Source organism: Callospermophilus lateralis, chromosome 18 (genome assembly GCF_048772815.1).
Source record: "Callospermophilus lateralis isolate mCalLat2 chromosome 18, mCalLat2.hap1, whole genome shotgun sequence".
Classification (NCBI taxonomy): Eukaryota; Metazoa; Chordata; class Mammalia; order Rodentia; family Sciuridae; genus Callospermophilus; species Callospermophilus lateralis.
Window position 1 is genome coordinate 50251779 of NC_135322.1, and position 15275 is coordinate 50267053.

At 43.6% G+C, this 15275-nt stretch overlaps 3 protein-coding genes across 10 annotated transcripts in view; 2 read left to right on the top strand and 1 right to left on the bottom strand.

Moving 5' to 3' along the window:
• Slc7a6 (solute carrier family 7 member 6) overlaps positions 1–7445 on the top strand; it is a 41114-nt gene extending 33669 nt beyond the window's left edge. For 6 of the 7 annotated variants that reach the window (XM_076838157.2, XM_076838160.2, XM_076838161.2 and 3 more), the window contains one exon: positions 366–7445. In XM_076838157.2, coding sequence (XP_076694272.1) covers positions 366–460 — 95 coding nt within the window. In that variant the 3' untranslated portion in view covers positions 461–7445. The remainder of the gene's footprint in view (positions 1–365) is intronic. The other variant, XR_013089150.2, reaches the window with a different exon arrangement.
• On the bottom strand, positions 5044–11221 carry Slc7a6os (solute carrier family 7 member 6 opposite strand). The gene is made up of 5 exons (XM_076838163.1): positions 11020–11221; positions 10631–10906; positions 8341–8547; positions 6510–6627; positions 5044–5769 (listed from the first exon to the last, which is right to left on the bottom strand). Exons 1-5 carry the CDS (start codon positions 11215–11217, stop codon positions 5639–5641), a joined length of 930 nt encoding a protein of 309 aa, XP_076694278.1. The 5' UTR covers positions 11218–11221; the 3' UTR covers positions 5044–5638.
• An 88-nt stretch (positions 11222–11309) lies between these two features.
• Positions 11310–15275, top strand: part of Prmt7 (protein arginine methyltransferase 7) — a 34738-nt gene continuing 30772 nt past the window's right edge. Inside the window, exons 1-3 of one of the 2 annotated variants that reach the window (XM_076838254.2) lie at positions 11310–11388; positions 12850–12945; positions 13114–13290. In XM_076838254.2, coding sequence (XP_076694369.2) covers positions 13196–13290 — 95 coding nt within the window. In that variant the 5' untranslated portion in view covers positions 11310–11388; positions 12850–12945; positions 13114–13195. The remainder of the gene's footprint in view (positions 11389–12849; positions 12946–13113; positions 13291–15275) is intronic. The other variant, XM_076838255.2, reaches the window with a different exon arrangement.

Genomic DNA, 15275 nt, shown 5'->3' on the forward strand with positions numbered 1-15275 from the left:
CCACAGGGGCTAACTACTCCCCTTGCCACTGCTGGTGATTTTTTGGAGGATGAGACCTGGCTGCTCACAAGACTTTTCTTTTGATCTTGATATGATCTCTTTAGTTCTGATTTTAGAGTCCTATTTGGGGGTTAAAGCATTATCTCTTGACAGTACAAGGAAAACAAGTGGTCATGCCTCAGACTGGCTGGGTATGGAATGAGGACAAGGAGGCTGGATAGTGGGGAGGGGTGAAGCCTGGCCCAGGGTACCCAAGGGACAGGTGGGAAAGGAGCCACAAATGTGCTTTTAGCCTTCAGTTTGTTCAGGTTGGGGCTGCAAATAAATGTGTTTGCTAAAACCTATGATTCTTTGTTTTCATTTAGCTACCATCACCAGAATCACCCAGCAACTTTGCTTTTGCGTCCTGACTGAGCTAGATGTAACTGAAGAGAAAAAGGTTGAGAGGAAAACTGACTAGAGGCCAGAGGTGACATTCCCTGAGGCCTGGAAAGCTGGCCACCTGTGGCCATAACCACCAAAGTCCAGATAACAAGACTATGTGGGCCTAGCCCTCCTGAATTAAAGGAGCCTATTGAGCCACATTCTGTGAGGGGACTCAGGGCCAGTGCTCACTCATTGGTAAGCTATGGGAGGAGACTCAGGGTTGGAGTACCTGAAGGTGGGGACCTCAGGGTAGAGGGGGGGTTGGGGAACAGGGGAATGGTTGTTCAGTTTTCCAGGGTGAGTAGGTGCACCCCTGACATACTGGGTAAGTTGCTGCAGAGGAGAGGAAGTGCTAGATTGATGGCTCTGATTATGGTTCACAGCATGTGAAGTTTGAACCAAAAGTCTCTAAAGTGAGGATACTTTATGAGAGCTTTCCTCTGACCAGGTGCAACCTCCTGATGTTAGAGGCTCAAAATGCTACTATTTCTTCCTCTGGCTCAGAATTCTTCCCTGGGAAGAGGGTTATATTCCTTGTTTGTTTTGGGGGAGGCACAAACAGCAAGCTTTATTTAACTGATGTGGGAACAGTGTCCCCCCTTTCCTGAATTCCACAAGAGAAATACCACTCTGTGTAGTGGAACTTCACACTCAAACAATAAGCTTGACAGGAAGAAAGCTGTTCATGGTCTCAATGGTGGCCACTGAAGTTCCATATTGTCAAGGTTGACTTCTCATTTGTGTCCATGTGCTTGGGGAGCCACAGGATTTTGCTGTATACAGATTAGCCTTCTCTTGGAGGAGGTCCTGCCTGTCTGACTGAATTTCCCTGGAACACATTTGCACTTATGGCCAAAATCCTTAAGAAAAGAGGCAAGCTTCTGGCTCTGAATTGAGTTGATTTTGGCCACCTGCCTACCTGTACCTTCCTAGCTGGAACCATGATGCTTTGGCAGAGGCTGCAGTCCCAAAACAAGGGCTGGGGAAGATCTCCCTGTTCCAGCTAAGGGGGAGCAGCTCTGCAGCTAACTGGACACTGCCACTGATACCACCAAATTCAAATTCCAGTATTCCTTTACTTATTGATATTGAACCTGGAACACCAATTCTAGCAAAAGAATGTTCATTCATGTATAGGAAATAATAGTCTGTGTTTAAAAATTCAAAATACCCCAAACCGAGTCTCTCTGCCCTGAGAGATGTCTCAATGTGGTGGTAAATCAGATTCTGATAATAGATTTTATGTTCACTTTCACACAATCTTCAGTTGAGTCTTACCTGCAAAAGTGAACTTTAAGGATTTTTAAAATCATGGACATATACTTTAGTTTATAGATAGGTCTTGTGTTACTAGCAACTGGCTCAGGTCTGACAAGTAGATATGAACAAATTTATGAGTCAGAAATCTGGTAATACTAATATTTTTGAAGGATAATCCTTTATTTTATTGAAACCTTAGGTCATTGTTCTAGTTAATACAGTTAATCTCTGGGTTTCTGGTATGAAGTTTAAGAGGGCTGAAATGTTCTGGAATTCAGGAGGGTCACCTGAATTCTATCCACTATCAGTAATTTGGGGGAACATCTTATGGACCCAAGTCATCAAATAACTTGTTCCTTTCTGAAAGGGCCAGTGTGAGGGACTGCTGTGCAGACCCAAGCAAGCCCACTCTGGTGCTGAAAGTAGTCATTTTCTTTTTCTGAAAACCTCACACCAGGCTGCATCCTGGCTTCTGTTATTGGCACCAGGCTTTGTTTACACTCCAAGCTGCCTCAGTGTGGGTCACAGGGTTAGTGCACTCCTTTCCTGCCCACCTTCCCTTGCCCCTGAGGCCTTGCAGGGCTGCAGTCTCAGGAAGCACTTGGTACTTGTGGGACTTCTATTTTTTTTCCTGTGGAGATCAGTGAAGACTCTAGGGGAAAAGCTGCTTCAACCTCAATCTGGCACCTCAGCTAACTTTCAAGAATGGAAAGCAACTAACTTTGGTGCTTAAGCTGGGCCACCAGGTCAGTCCAGAGCAGCAGGTTTGGCCTAATGGGATCTTCCTTCATGGCTGCATTGGATTATACAACTGTTCTGGGATGCCCCCAGATACTGTCATCTTAGACCCAGAAGAACTTGTTGATCTGGCACATCCCGTGGACATCTTGTCCTTAGATTTTGGAATTGGTCGACAGTGAAGACAAGAACTGTGGGGCAATCTTTCCTTCTGATCATTCTTCACCAAACTGACCCCAGTTGCAGACAAGGGAATTACCTTGGACATATACTTGCTTAATAAAGTTTTAGGGGAGCATGATCAGTTGCCTTTGGTTCAGGGCATGCATCTGTGAGAATATGGGGGGTCATTCCTACTGTCATGGGTTGGGGATTTGTATACCAAATTCCTGTCTGATGACATGGAGTCTTGTGCAAAGGCTGACTTGCCTAAACTATATAAATATGATTTCTGTCTGAGCTGAGCTGGCACCATCCCAGGGCTCCTCTGGAGCTAATCCTTTAAGCATTGTGCTTATCTGAGGATCCTTGACTCTGGCTTTAGTGTTTTCCACCCAATAACCAACTTCTCCCAGGAATGTGCTGCCCCCCAGTGGCTTCTCAGAAGAAGGGACACCACACTTCAGGTGCTGAGTGCTTGCTTAGTGAGCCATGTCATCCTCCTCTCATTACTGAAGGATGACAACATTCTTCCTCGATGTTGGATACAAACTTCTCTTAGAAACCCTTCTGTGGGAGGGTAGCCAGATACCCTACAGACTCAAGTTTCATAGTGGAATTAGTTCCCACCAGGTCTTCATTAAATCTTACTAAATCCTTCTCCTGGTGTGCTAATCCCTTTTGCAATGGTACAGTTTGTACCCTTTTCAGTAGGTAGTTTGTGAAGTTGTCAGCCCTTTGATGTTGACGAAACTTAATGAACACATAAACAGCAGTGAGTACATTAAAACGGCAAAGTGGTTTTTAATCCTTCATTTCTATGTCTATAGAAGGAGACTAAGATGACTAGTATTAAGCCTGCTTTTAGGTTTAATTAGCTGCAGTAATAGCCTGAGTACAGAGCCTAATAATTCTAGCAGATTTAACAATTCCATGTAGATAGGAACAAATGTAGGTAAGTGCTTATAAAATGGACAAAGTAAAAGAATGGGTAGAAGTAGAAAAGTAGAGAAACCTATAAAATCTTGAAAGAGATGAGAAGAAGACTTCTCCCTGTATATTTCACTTTCCTATGTGATAGAGGCTACCTCAAATGGAAAGTTTTATGTGTTTTCCTAGACCTGTGCTAATGTAGCTAGTTAAAACAAAGTAAAAAATTCATGGCCAGGTATGGTAATCTCAGCTACTCAGCAAACAGGCAAGAGGAGTCCAAATCTGAGGCCAGCTCTTAGCGAGACCCTTTCTTGAAATTTAAAAAAAATTAAAAAGGGCTGAAATGTAGCTCAGTGGCACAGCACTTGCCTAATGTGTTTTAAGGCCCTGGGTTCAGTCGAAAAAAAGAAAGAAAAAAAAATTCAGTTTCTCAGTTGCACCAACCAGATTGCAAGTGCTCAATGGCCACATGTGGCTAGTGGCTACTATTAGAGAGTATAGATATAGAACATTTATCACTGCACAAAATTCTATTTGACTAGAATCAATGCCAAACAGTTAAGGCAGCTGGGATTTTGAAAAGGGTAGGGATAGAGATTGCTTACAAGAGATTTAAGGTTTGGGCACCAAAATTTGTTCTGTTCATATATAGTTTGTTTTCCCTATCAATAAATTTTGCATTCATGGATTCAACTAACTGTAGCTTAAAAATATTTTTGGGTAGAAAAAAAAAATACCTACACTAAACATAGTTTTTGTCATTATTCCCCAAATACAGTATATCAGCTATGTATATTGCACTGTTTTTTTTTTTTTTTGGTTGTTTTGATACTGGGGTTTGAACCCAGGGGCACTCAACCACTGAGCCACTTAGGGCCTTGCTAGGTTGCTGAGGCTGGCTTTGAACTTGTGGTCCTCCTGCCTGAGCCTTGTGAGCTGTTGGGATTACAGGGGTGTGCCACAGTGCCTGCCTGCATTAGATTTTATAAATAATCTGGAGATGACAAAGTATTTGAAGGATGTGTAGGTTATATGCAAATATTATGTCATTTTATACAAGGGACTTGAGCATCTGTGGATTTTGGTATCCACAGGAGGTTTTTGAATCAGTCACCCACAGATACTGAAGGACAATTACTGTTTTAGTAAGAAACACTTCTCAATAGAAAGCCAAGTTCAGGTTATGCTTACTTCATCCTCCCTTGTTGTGAGACCTTTATGTCTAAGGTTAATTCTATAACTTCTACCTCATTAACCCCCCATTTTTTTTGTGGGGGAAAGTCAATGGAAAAACACCTAAGATATTCAGATTTAAAAGGTTTTGAAGAGTTGGGTGTGTTAGTGCTTATCTGTAATCCCAGCTACTTATTAGGCTAAAGGAAGGAGGATGATAAATTTGAGGCTAGTCATTTAGTCAGACCCTGTCTCAAAAAAATAAAAAGGGCTGGAGGTGTTGCTTAGAGTACTCCTGGGTTCAGTTCCCAGAACTGCAAAAAAAGGGGGAAAAGTTTTTGAAAAATTGCTTGCTTCCATATTAAAAGTTAATCTTTATTAAATAGTATCATTCATATGCATTGTGCCTTGATCCCATTACCAAAGGACAACAGCAATCTTTACAACCATTATTGAAGTCCGAAGTAGGGAGGACAGAGACCTATTGACTAAAACCTCCCAGCTCAAATTCCACATTCTGCCCTAACAGTTGTTATAACTGGGTTGTGCCCTGCAAGGAACCCACTGTAGCCCTTCTAGATCCCCTCTATCGAAGAGAACAGGCTTTTACTGCAGGTAGGCATCCTGGGGTGGGCTGGGAAGCAGAATATTACTGCTAATGAAACAGGTGTTTCTCCTTCCCTTCTGGCTTCAGCATGGGAGAACTGGAATATTAGGAAAAATGCCTGGGCCAGATGGTAGGGTCTCTTTTGATAGAGGTCAAGGAGCCTACTGTGAGTAGAAAAGATGTACTCCCTTAAGTTTTCACTGCTGGGGTGGTACTATTGGGTCTGCTTTTTCCTTCCACATGTTCAGCTAGGAATCCTAAGAGCATGTTGCTAGGCCAGTTGATACCAGTCACAGAGCCCTCAAAGGCCTGTGGTAGAACCTCCTGGATATCACAAGATCATCAATCTGAATCCAGGTCGTGGGGGTTGTCATAGCCAAATTCCTTCTGTACATCCAGAGGGTACTTGCTCCATACCAGTCGCCTGCTGCTGCCTCTTTCCTCTTCACTGAGGCTGTTATATTCATCAGAGTCTAGATGGAGACACCAGGAATGGATTCTTACTCTATGATTTTATAGGGTATGGCAAGAACTCCTTCCCTTCCCCATTATAAAATACATTTTCAGTAAATAAAATCTAGAATGTAGAACATTTTTAAAGTATTCATTCCCACCATCTAACCAAGTCCCTAATACTGGGAGTATTTTGTCACTTTCCCCTTTGGTAAGATTCTTTCTTTATTATGAGACATCAAAAAATTATTTTTATTGGCTGTACTCAGAAGAATGTAGTCACCAAAGAAACTGAGTTGCCAGGATATCCTTCCTCCTTCTTCCCCTAAATACTACGTCTGTGTTATAGCATTCTCTAAAGAATTGGAAATGTAGAAATTTTTTGAAATTATTTGACAGACTTGTGAAAATCCTGGGCCTATCCCTACTGGCAACCCTCTTTCTTCATTATTCCTAGATAGGAGCAGGGAGAGGGGCATCGGGCTAGATGTTTTACTAAATCCCAACCACTGAAGTTGGTGCAGTATTGTCTCATTTTTTGAAGGAGAAATGAGGCTCACTGGAGTAACTTGCATAAGAATCATAAGAAGGCAATGACAGAACTAAGGATCTGAACTCAGGCCTGACTGACATGCTCCCAGCAGTCCTCCTGGAAATACAGTTCAATGGCAGAGAAGGAAATCAGCTGAGATGTACCTGTCAATTGCCTTCGCCTCAGACTTGGATCTTATCAGTCCCTCCCTATCAATCTTCCACCTACCTCTGGAATCATCACCATCACTACTTTCCTCCTCTGGGTACTCGTTGCGCCAATTATTCTCACTGTTCTCATCATCTTCGTCTTCATAAATGTCATCTGGTTGTTGATCATCATTTACCTGCACATCTCAACACAAACATAAGTCTAAGTCAAATCATCTTAAGGGTATGCTCTTTGGAGGAAGCTATTAGGATACTGGGGAGATTCAGGTGAAAGTACCATGTGAAAAGGCAGATTAGGAGTTAGTTTAACTGCTATACAAGGGACTATGATAATCTTAGGCTAAGCTCCACCAGAATGGAATGCAGAGGAGCCACAGCTCTGAGCAGGTAATGACAGTAATCTTCAAACTCCTGGAGGGCCACCAGATGGGAGAGGAATTTTATGGATTGTGGGTGATGCCAAAGGTCAGAACTAAAACACAATATGAGGAGGTGCACAAAGGCAGGAGTAGGAACTATGTAGTGGTCCATGGTAGATGCCTGACAGCAAAACTATGGGTACAGTACAGGTGCAAGAAAAGGTACTTTTACAATTTGAGTATATCAGGTGCCAACTACATCTTTCTCATTAATCATTAAAATTTAAGAATATGGTGTTAGGATGTTAGCTTTCATCATCCAAAGTTTTCTCCTCTTTTAATACAATTAAAATAAAAACTTTTGTGCACACCGGTAATCCCAGCTACTCATGAGGCTGAGGCAAGAGGATCACAAGTTGAAGCCAGTCTCAGCAACTTAGAGAGACCCTGTCTCAAAAAATAAAAAAAGGGTGTGGCTCAGTGGTAGAGTCCTTGCCCAGCATGCATGAGGACCTGGGTTCAATCCTCAGTGCCTAAATAAATTAATAAAAATTTAAAAAGGGCTGGAATGTGGCTTAGTGGTTAAGTGCCCCTGGGTTAATTCCTCAGCACCCAAAATAAATAAATAAATGAAAGCTTTTGTTCTCATTCATGTTAAGAATGTCTGATTTTGCCAGATGTAGTGGTGCACACCAATCCTGGTAACTTGGGAGTAGAGGCAAGAGGATTACAAGTTCAAGGCCATCCTGGGTAACTTAGTGAGATCTTGTCTCAAAAGAAAAAGAAAAGGGACTGGGGATGTTGCTCAGTAGTGAAATCTCCTTGGGTTCAATTCCCACTACCAAAAAAAAAAAAGAAAAGAAAAAGAAAAAAAAAAATCTGTTTTTATTTAATTTTATTTAAGCCCTTATACATATTTACCCTCTAAAGTGGACAGCTATAAACAGGAAGCCATAAACAATAAAGATAATTTTGTAAACCTTGTAAAAGATTATGAGCAAAAATTATCAGTACTTCTAAAAAATATCAACCCCCAGTAGTCCCCTTGGAAATAATGTTCAATGGTAGAGAAAGAAAATTTGGGGGTATTTTCTAAAATTTCCTACACTAAACTCAGGTTTATAAAAGACGTTTAGAGTAAATTTTTACTGCCATGTGAAAAATTTATTTCCTGCTGGGCACAGGGGCATATGCCTGTAATCTAAGCTACTCTGGACGCTGATGCAGGTGAATCCCAGTTCAAGGCCAGCATAATCAACTTAAATAGACCCTATCCCAAATTAAAATTAAAAAGTTGGGGATGTACCACAGTGGTTGAGAGCTTGCTTAGTGTGTGCCAGGCCCTGGGTTCAATCCCTAGTATTACCAAAACAAAACAACAGTAACAACAAAACCAATCTAGAATAAGTTTTTCCTTTTAAGTAAGAACAAGAAAAATGATGAGAAGTGAAGCCCGGAGAGGCAAAGCACCCTAACCAAAGAAAAAGTTTAGGTAGCCACATGCCCTCCTCCCTTCATTGACCTCCTTACCAGGTCCCATTCCTGGCTGTAGGGCTGCACGGAGAGGATATTCTCAATCCACCCTGGAGTGGCCATCTCCAAGTAGTAAATGTCATACACATAGTCATCGTGCTTTTGTTCCTCTTGGTGCCCGACTCCTGGTCCATCCTCAGATACAGTCAACCGCTCGCGGATCATCTCTACAGAATTGCAGAGGATCACATCTGGGTCAGATGTCTGTGAAAACATAATACAGGCATGACTCAAAACGTTTTCCATGAGGAACCAAAGAGTTGTGGGAAAGAAGGCCTGTTACAGTTCTGTTAATATTTAAGATTCTTATTCTAGGGCTGGGGCTGCCTTGCATGTGTGAGGTCCTGTGTTCGAGTGTCCATCTACAACTAAACACTATTAAAAAAAAAAAAAAAGATTCTCATAGACCACTAATCTCTTCTTAATTAGCTACAAAATTAAAGAAATCCAGAATGTCTGTAAAACTAACGGGTAGTCCTTCTTTTTGAATAAAAACCTATTAAGAATTCCTCCTGCTCTTTTGATCTTGGCTGACACAAAAAAACATATGGGGGCTGGGGTTGTAGCTCAGTAGCACAGCACTTGACTCACACATGTGAGGAAGCTGCATAGCTCAAACCAGATACCACATGAGAAAGTGGAGAGTGTCCCATGGTCAAGGCACACATGGGTTCAATCCTCAGCACCACAGAAAAATAAATGAATATTTAAATATTTGTGTCCATTTACAACTTAAAAAACCAAACAAACAAGAAAACAGAACAAAAACACACGAGAACACTGACCTAAAAAGAGGCAAAGGGAGTTAGATAAATCGGCCAGCTTGTTCCCAAGCTCTGAGTCAAACCTGCTTCTACAGATCTAGATCTTCTCTGAGTTCCTTTGGCATGATATTTTCCCATTAGGGATCCACAGACCCAAACAGCACCTCTATTGCTGACCATAAAATGGGCTGGCATTTTGTGAGGCCACCTTTAGAGGCCTACAGGCAACTCCTGGGGACCACTACCATGCTCATTCTTTGGCTTGCCCACTGACATCATTTTTTTTTTTTTTTAATGGTATTAGGGATTGAACCCAGGGGCACTTTACCACTGAGCTACATTCCCAGCCCTTATTTTTATTTTGAGATGGGATTTTGCTAAATTGGTGAGGCTGGCCTATCCCTTGCAATCCTCTCGTCTCCGCCTCCTCTCCTGAGTCATTGGGATTATAGATGTGCACTACCATGGCAGGCACTGACCTCTTTTTAAATCACAAATTGATTCACCTATATCTTTTCTGCTCAAAAGAATAGCTTGAATGAAATGTCCCAGAATAGGTCTAGTCCAGGTAAGATGTGGTCCAGTGCCTATAAGATGTCTTATCCAGGGTCCTGTAGCACAAGTAGGTATGGAAACTAGGGGGATGTGCTGTGGAATGCCTCTCAACAGATTCATCACAGGAAGCTGCATAGCTCAAACCAGATACCACATGAGAAAGTGGAGAGTGTCCCATGGTCAAAGCACACAGGGAGACTGAGGTTGTCATTTACAGGTTCAGAGGATTCTCCCATCAAAGTCAATGAAACTATAGATGCAAGTTTTTGTGCAGGCTCTTGAGCAAAGCTCTTTATGGGGAAAGATTTAGCTCTAACACACAGGTCCCGACCTGTTGGTCCACTGAACACCACACAAATTCAGCTTTAGGGCCTTTGCCCTTGCAGGTCCTCTGCCTTGAAAGCCCTCGCCCCCCAACCAATGCCCTGTCATCATTCCTTCCCTTCCTTCCTTCCTTTTTTAAAAAAATTTTTTAGTATTATGGATTGAACCTAGGGGCTCTTCACTACTGATCCACGTCCTCAGCGCTTTTTAAATATTATATTTAGAGACAGGATCTTCCTAAGATCGGCCTCTGCCTCCTGAGCTGCTGGGATTACAGGGGTATGCCACCGCGCCCAGTCTTGCCATTCACTTTCAAGTCTTTACTTGAAAGGCTTTTTTCACAAAATTGTCACCACGCTTTCTCGCCTTTGTCCCCTTCTGACAATTTACTCGCTAACGTTTTTCTCCTCTGCTTGAATGTTTTCTTCTCTGTCCTCACTGTTGTATGCATACAATTTAAGAACAATACGTGGCACATAGGCACTCACTGAGTAAATACGTGTAGAGTAAAAAATCAAATCGGTAAAATCTATTCCTAAGGTTAAGCTATGTGCGGCCACTTAACTAAGTGGTGCCCTCTGCGCAGACTCTTTCTAGTATCACCACCAAAGATGTCCAGCACCCACTTCCCTATCCATACTCACTTTGAAGGAGGCCGTGGTGTCAGCCTCTGGGTCTTCCTCCTCATGTACCAGGTCCAATAGCTGAAAGTCTGCGTCTCCAGCAGCTTTTGGGGTTCCTGGCGCGTACTCGGATTCCAGGCTGCCGGAGGTCCCTGAGGATCGGCGGCTGGAGACCACCCGGTAGCGGCCTTCTTTCCGCACATCTCGAGCTGAGGCGCGGAGATCGCGGCGGATACGCTGCTGGCTGCCCCGGGAAGGGCGCAAGGCAGCCCGCACGAGCTGCTGGACTGGCTCCTCCTGGAGAGCAGCAGGGGAAGATAGGGTAGCGTCAGCAAGGGAGTTGGAGATCCGGTTCCATCCCGGCCGCGACCCAAGATCCCCTTCACACAAATTCCATCACCGCCCAATACCTGAGAGTGCACGGTGGCCACCAACTGGAAGACATTATTCTCCGCCGCTCTCTCCAGACCCTCCGGTGTCTTCTGAGCAGCCGACTCGACGTCGGCATCGCCGCTCCGAAGGCGCTTACAAGCAAGCACTAGAGCCTCGGCTGGCTCCGCGGTGCGCTTCCGCTTCACCCGGAGCACTGCGGTCCTGCCGGCCTCCATAGCGGCTGTCGCGAAGCACTGTGGGAAGGCGAGGGATGCGTCGGGAGAACCCTCCAGTTGTGCTCCAGGTCCCGCCCCCGTGGACGCCCGAAGGTCCCGCCCCGCACGCTGACCACGGCAAGATGGCGGGAGCGGCGGCGGCGGTAGTAAGCCGAGTGATTCCTGCGCCGGGTGAGAAGCTGGGCGTGCTGGGAAGGTGGGGTCGTAGTTGGAGTCCCGGCGACAACTAGCGTAGTGTCCTCTGCCTCAGGCTTGGGTGGAGGTGTCTGGCGTGGGCGTACTCGGATGCCGCGGTGTGCCCCTGTTCCAGACCTTTCCTGAGTACGCAGGTGGCTGCTCGGAGCGCCCTGGCCGGCAGGAGAGTGTGTTTCCAGGCCCGCCCTGGCTTTTCAGTCCGGTTAGCAATGCCTTCGGTGGGCCAGTGGCTGAGCACAGGACGAGGCCTATGTTGCAGACAGCACTCTTGCTTGGTGCCTCGCACCACGAACTGGGCCACTGTTCCTTGATTCAAAAGCTCTGATGACTCGCCTTTTCTAGTCATTGTCGTTGAACACCATTTCATATACCGAACGCCGTAACCAGGAGCAGCCCTGCAAAAGTGGGCACCCGATGTAGACTTGCTTCTGCTTAAAATCCTTGGGTGACTCCTGTTGCGCTTAGAATAGAATGCTTTCGGAAACCGAAAGTCCACGTGTATTTTGTAGAAGCTCACTTCTAATCTCCTATTATTTCTTGTGCGTAAGCGCTTCATTCATTCAGGCTTTTATCACATTTTCTTTATGCATCTTGTTCTTTCTACTTTAGTTTATGGCCCTTGGAAAAGTTGGGGTAAGCATTCCTGGCATATAAAAACGATGTCCCTAACTTTTAGCCTGGCTTGCGATGCAGCCTCGCAACTTAAATGTTGTCTTCTTCAGAGTCCTCCTTTTTAATGTGCCCTGTACACTTCCTTTCTTGCACTCACATAGAGTCTATTCTCTAAGGGGTGAAGGACCTTCTCTGTCTTATTATGGTGATCCTATTTATCCCAGTCCCTAACACAGTGCCTGCTATAGAGAAGTTTTGAACGAGTAACTGAAATCTGACTAGTAATACAATTAGGGTTTGCCTTGATGATTTCCATTCATTCCCTCTAAATGTGAGTTCATAGCTTCTGGAGGATGTGGAAAGGGTCAGAGAATGTCTCCTGAATATGAAGTGAGTGCTCCTTCTGAAAGAGGACAAGTCATACTAATATATGAGGGATTTATCCATGGAAGTGTTTACCCAGGACATGGTTCCCATCTAACAACATTTATTTGAGACTAAGGGTGTAGCTCAGTGGTAGAGCACTTGCCTACCATGTGATGTCCTCGGTTCAATCCCCACCACTGCAAGGAATTAATTATACAGAATTATAAAGCCAGTGACTACAGTTCTGAAAGGATATTGTACTCCTGGTTTTATCCACAGCAATCACAGGCAGAAAAGGAATTCCATTGAACAAAGTTCTATACTACAATCTTGAATTTTAAATGACTTCGGAAGTGGTTGTACATGGACCACAGGATAAGGGTTTTGGGATTGTTTCCCACATGAACCCCTGCAACATGTTTTCTAATTCCCAATTTTTTTTTTTTTTAAATAAAACAGGGTTTTGCTGAGTTGCTTGGAGCCTTGTTGAATTGCTGAGCTGACTTTGAACTTGCAGTCTTCCTGCTTTAGTCTCCCCAGTTGCTGGAATTACAGGTGTGCACCTTCCTGCTTGGCAAGATCAATTAAATCTTGATGGAAAGATGAAAATAGTGATTAACAAATACTTCAAAGACTTTGATATTTTTGTCAATTTCTTAATTCTTTTTTCTCACCTTTTGTTTTATTGTCCTCTCCTCTTTTTTGGGTACCATGATTGAATAGATTTCTGACCATCAGATCTGTTCTTAAGAAGCAAACTGGCAAGGCTGCTTTTCTATCCAGATACTGGGGAGCTCGTGGCACCATGAAGGTCTTCTGTGGGCGAGCCAATCCCACTACAGGATCTGTTGAGTGGCTGGAAGAGGATGAACACTATGACTACCACCAGGAGATTGCCAGGTAACAAGGGCAGGTTCATAGTTGGGACTACAGCTGGATTGTGCACTCATCTCAAAGCAGATGCCTGTAATCCATGCTGGGATGGCTCCAGTAGACTGTCACTCAGTGCTTAATGATCATAGCTGGTGTTATTCATGAGCAGGTCTGTTTAACCAGGAAGGTATCTGTAGAGTTAGGTACAGTCATGCCCATTGGAGTGCCAGACATTTGTATCTGCCTTACCAGTCTCAGAAGATCTATCTAGTATTGTAAAGAAGACCCAAGATTCAGTACTAGTGGAGCTGATGAAATTTTTGTATCACTGAAATGGTGACCCACTTACATAGGCAGATTCTCTTGAGTAAAAAAGAAAAATGCTTTTTTTCCCCCCTTAGAAGGAATGTTTGAAAGTATGTGGTTGTAGTTACTGAGCAATCATTAAGCGATTTCAGCTTGCCAACACTGTGCTAGGACTGTGGAAACCAAGATGGAGAAAATTGGTTTTCCATCCTTAAGGAATGTGCAGTTTTATGGAAGAGACAGGTATAAAAAATTATAGCATAGCTAGGCATGGTGGTACATATCTGTAATCCTAGCTACTCAGGAGGCTAACCCAGAAAGATAGCAAGTTCAAGACTATACTGGGCAACTTGGCAAAACCATGTCTTGAAAAAAATAAAAAGCTTGGATTGTAGCTCACTGGTAGAGTATCTCTGAATTAATTCCCAGTATCACCAAAGTAGGTGGTGAGAGAAGGTGCTGAAAGGTCAGTGGAAATCACATTGTAAAGAGTTGGAATAAAACACAGGAAGAGGAACATGGGCTTAAGTATGGGCTTCACCACTTCTTAACTTGGCCATGCTATTTTACTTCACCAACCTGTAGTATAATACCACATGCTTGTTAAATAATATTCATGTCACCATATAATACCTTTATCTTAGGGCTGCTTGAGGTTGCATGAAATATGTGTCTGCTACAGAATAAGGGCTCAACACTGTTACCTTACTTCTAAAACTTTGGACATTATTTTCTGAGTAATTAAAATGTTAAGTGGGAGGGCTGGGGATGTGGCTCAAGCGGTAGCGCGCTCGCCTGGCATGCGTGCAGCCCGGGTTCGATCCTCAGCACCACATACAAACAAAGATGTGTCCGCCGATAACTAAAAAATAAATATTAAAATTCTCTCTCTACCTCTCTCTCTCTTTAAAAAAAAAATTCTCTCTCTTTCTCTCTTTAAAAAAAAAAAATGTTAAGTGGGAGAAAGAAGATCAGGTTGTATTTTGTAACACTTGCTGAGAGCAGTATGGGGAATGGGATGGAAAAAGGAATTCATTTGGGTGAATATTGCAGTCCCAAAGCTTAGGCAATAGAGATGGAGAGAGGAAGAGACACCTTTGAGGGAGCTTGAGTTTGGTAACTCAGAGTTTGAGTTTGGAAGCAGTGATGGAAGGAGAGAGAAAGTTGAAGAAGCACCAAGATTTCTGATAAGAGTCACTAGAGGATGGAACTACCTTAGCTATCCCCTAAGGTAGAGGGGATACAGGAGGAATGGGCAGTGTTGAGGAAGGGAAGGTGATGGAGATGATGTGTTTCGGTTTGGACATACAGATGAATATGCCAGTGGGTAGATAGACATGTGGGTCTGGAGACAGAGGATCTTCTGAAATTAGTGGAGTTAAAACAGGGAGAGGTTATAGTCTCTGAGAGGATGTGGAACATGAAAGGCTGAAGAAGAAATCGTGCAGTAGCTCAAGAGGCAGAAGCAGAAGCAGGAGGGATTGGCCAGAGTGAAAAGGGGGAGAGAGTTTTAGGAAAGATGACATGCCCAACAAGGCTGCTGAGAAGTCCTTGATGATTGATGTTTAATGTTAGTGACAGCAGTGAGCTGGTGGTGGTGAGGGAAAGTGATGTTAGTGGAGTGGTGGGGAAATGAGTAGCTGATGAGGCAAGAAAGATGATGAGTGAATATGCCTTAAAAAGTGGGCAGGGAACTCATTTTCAAG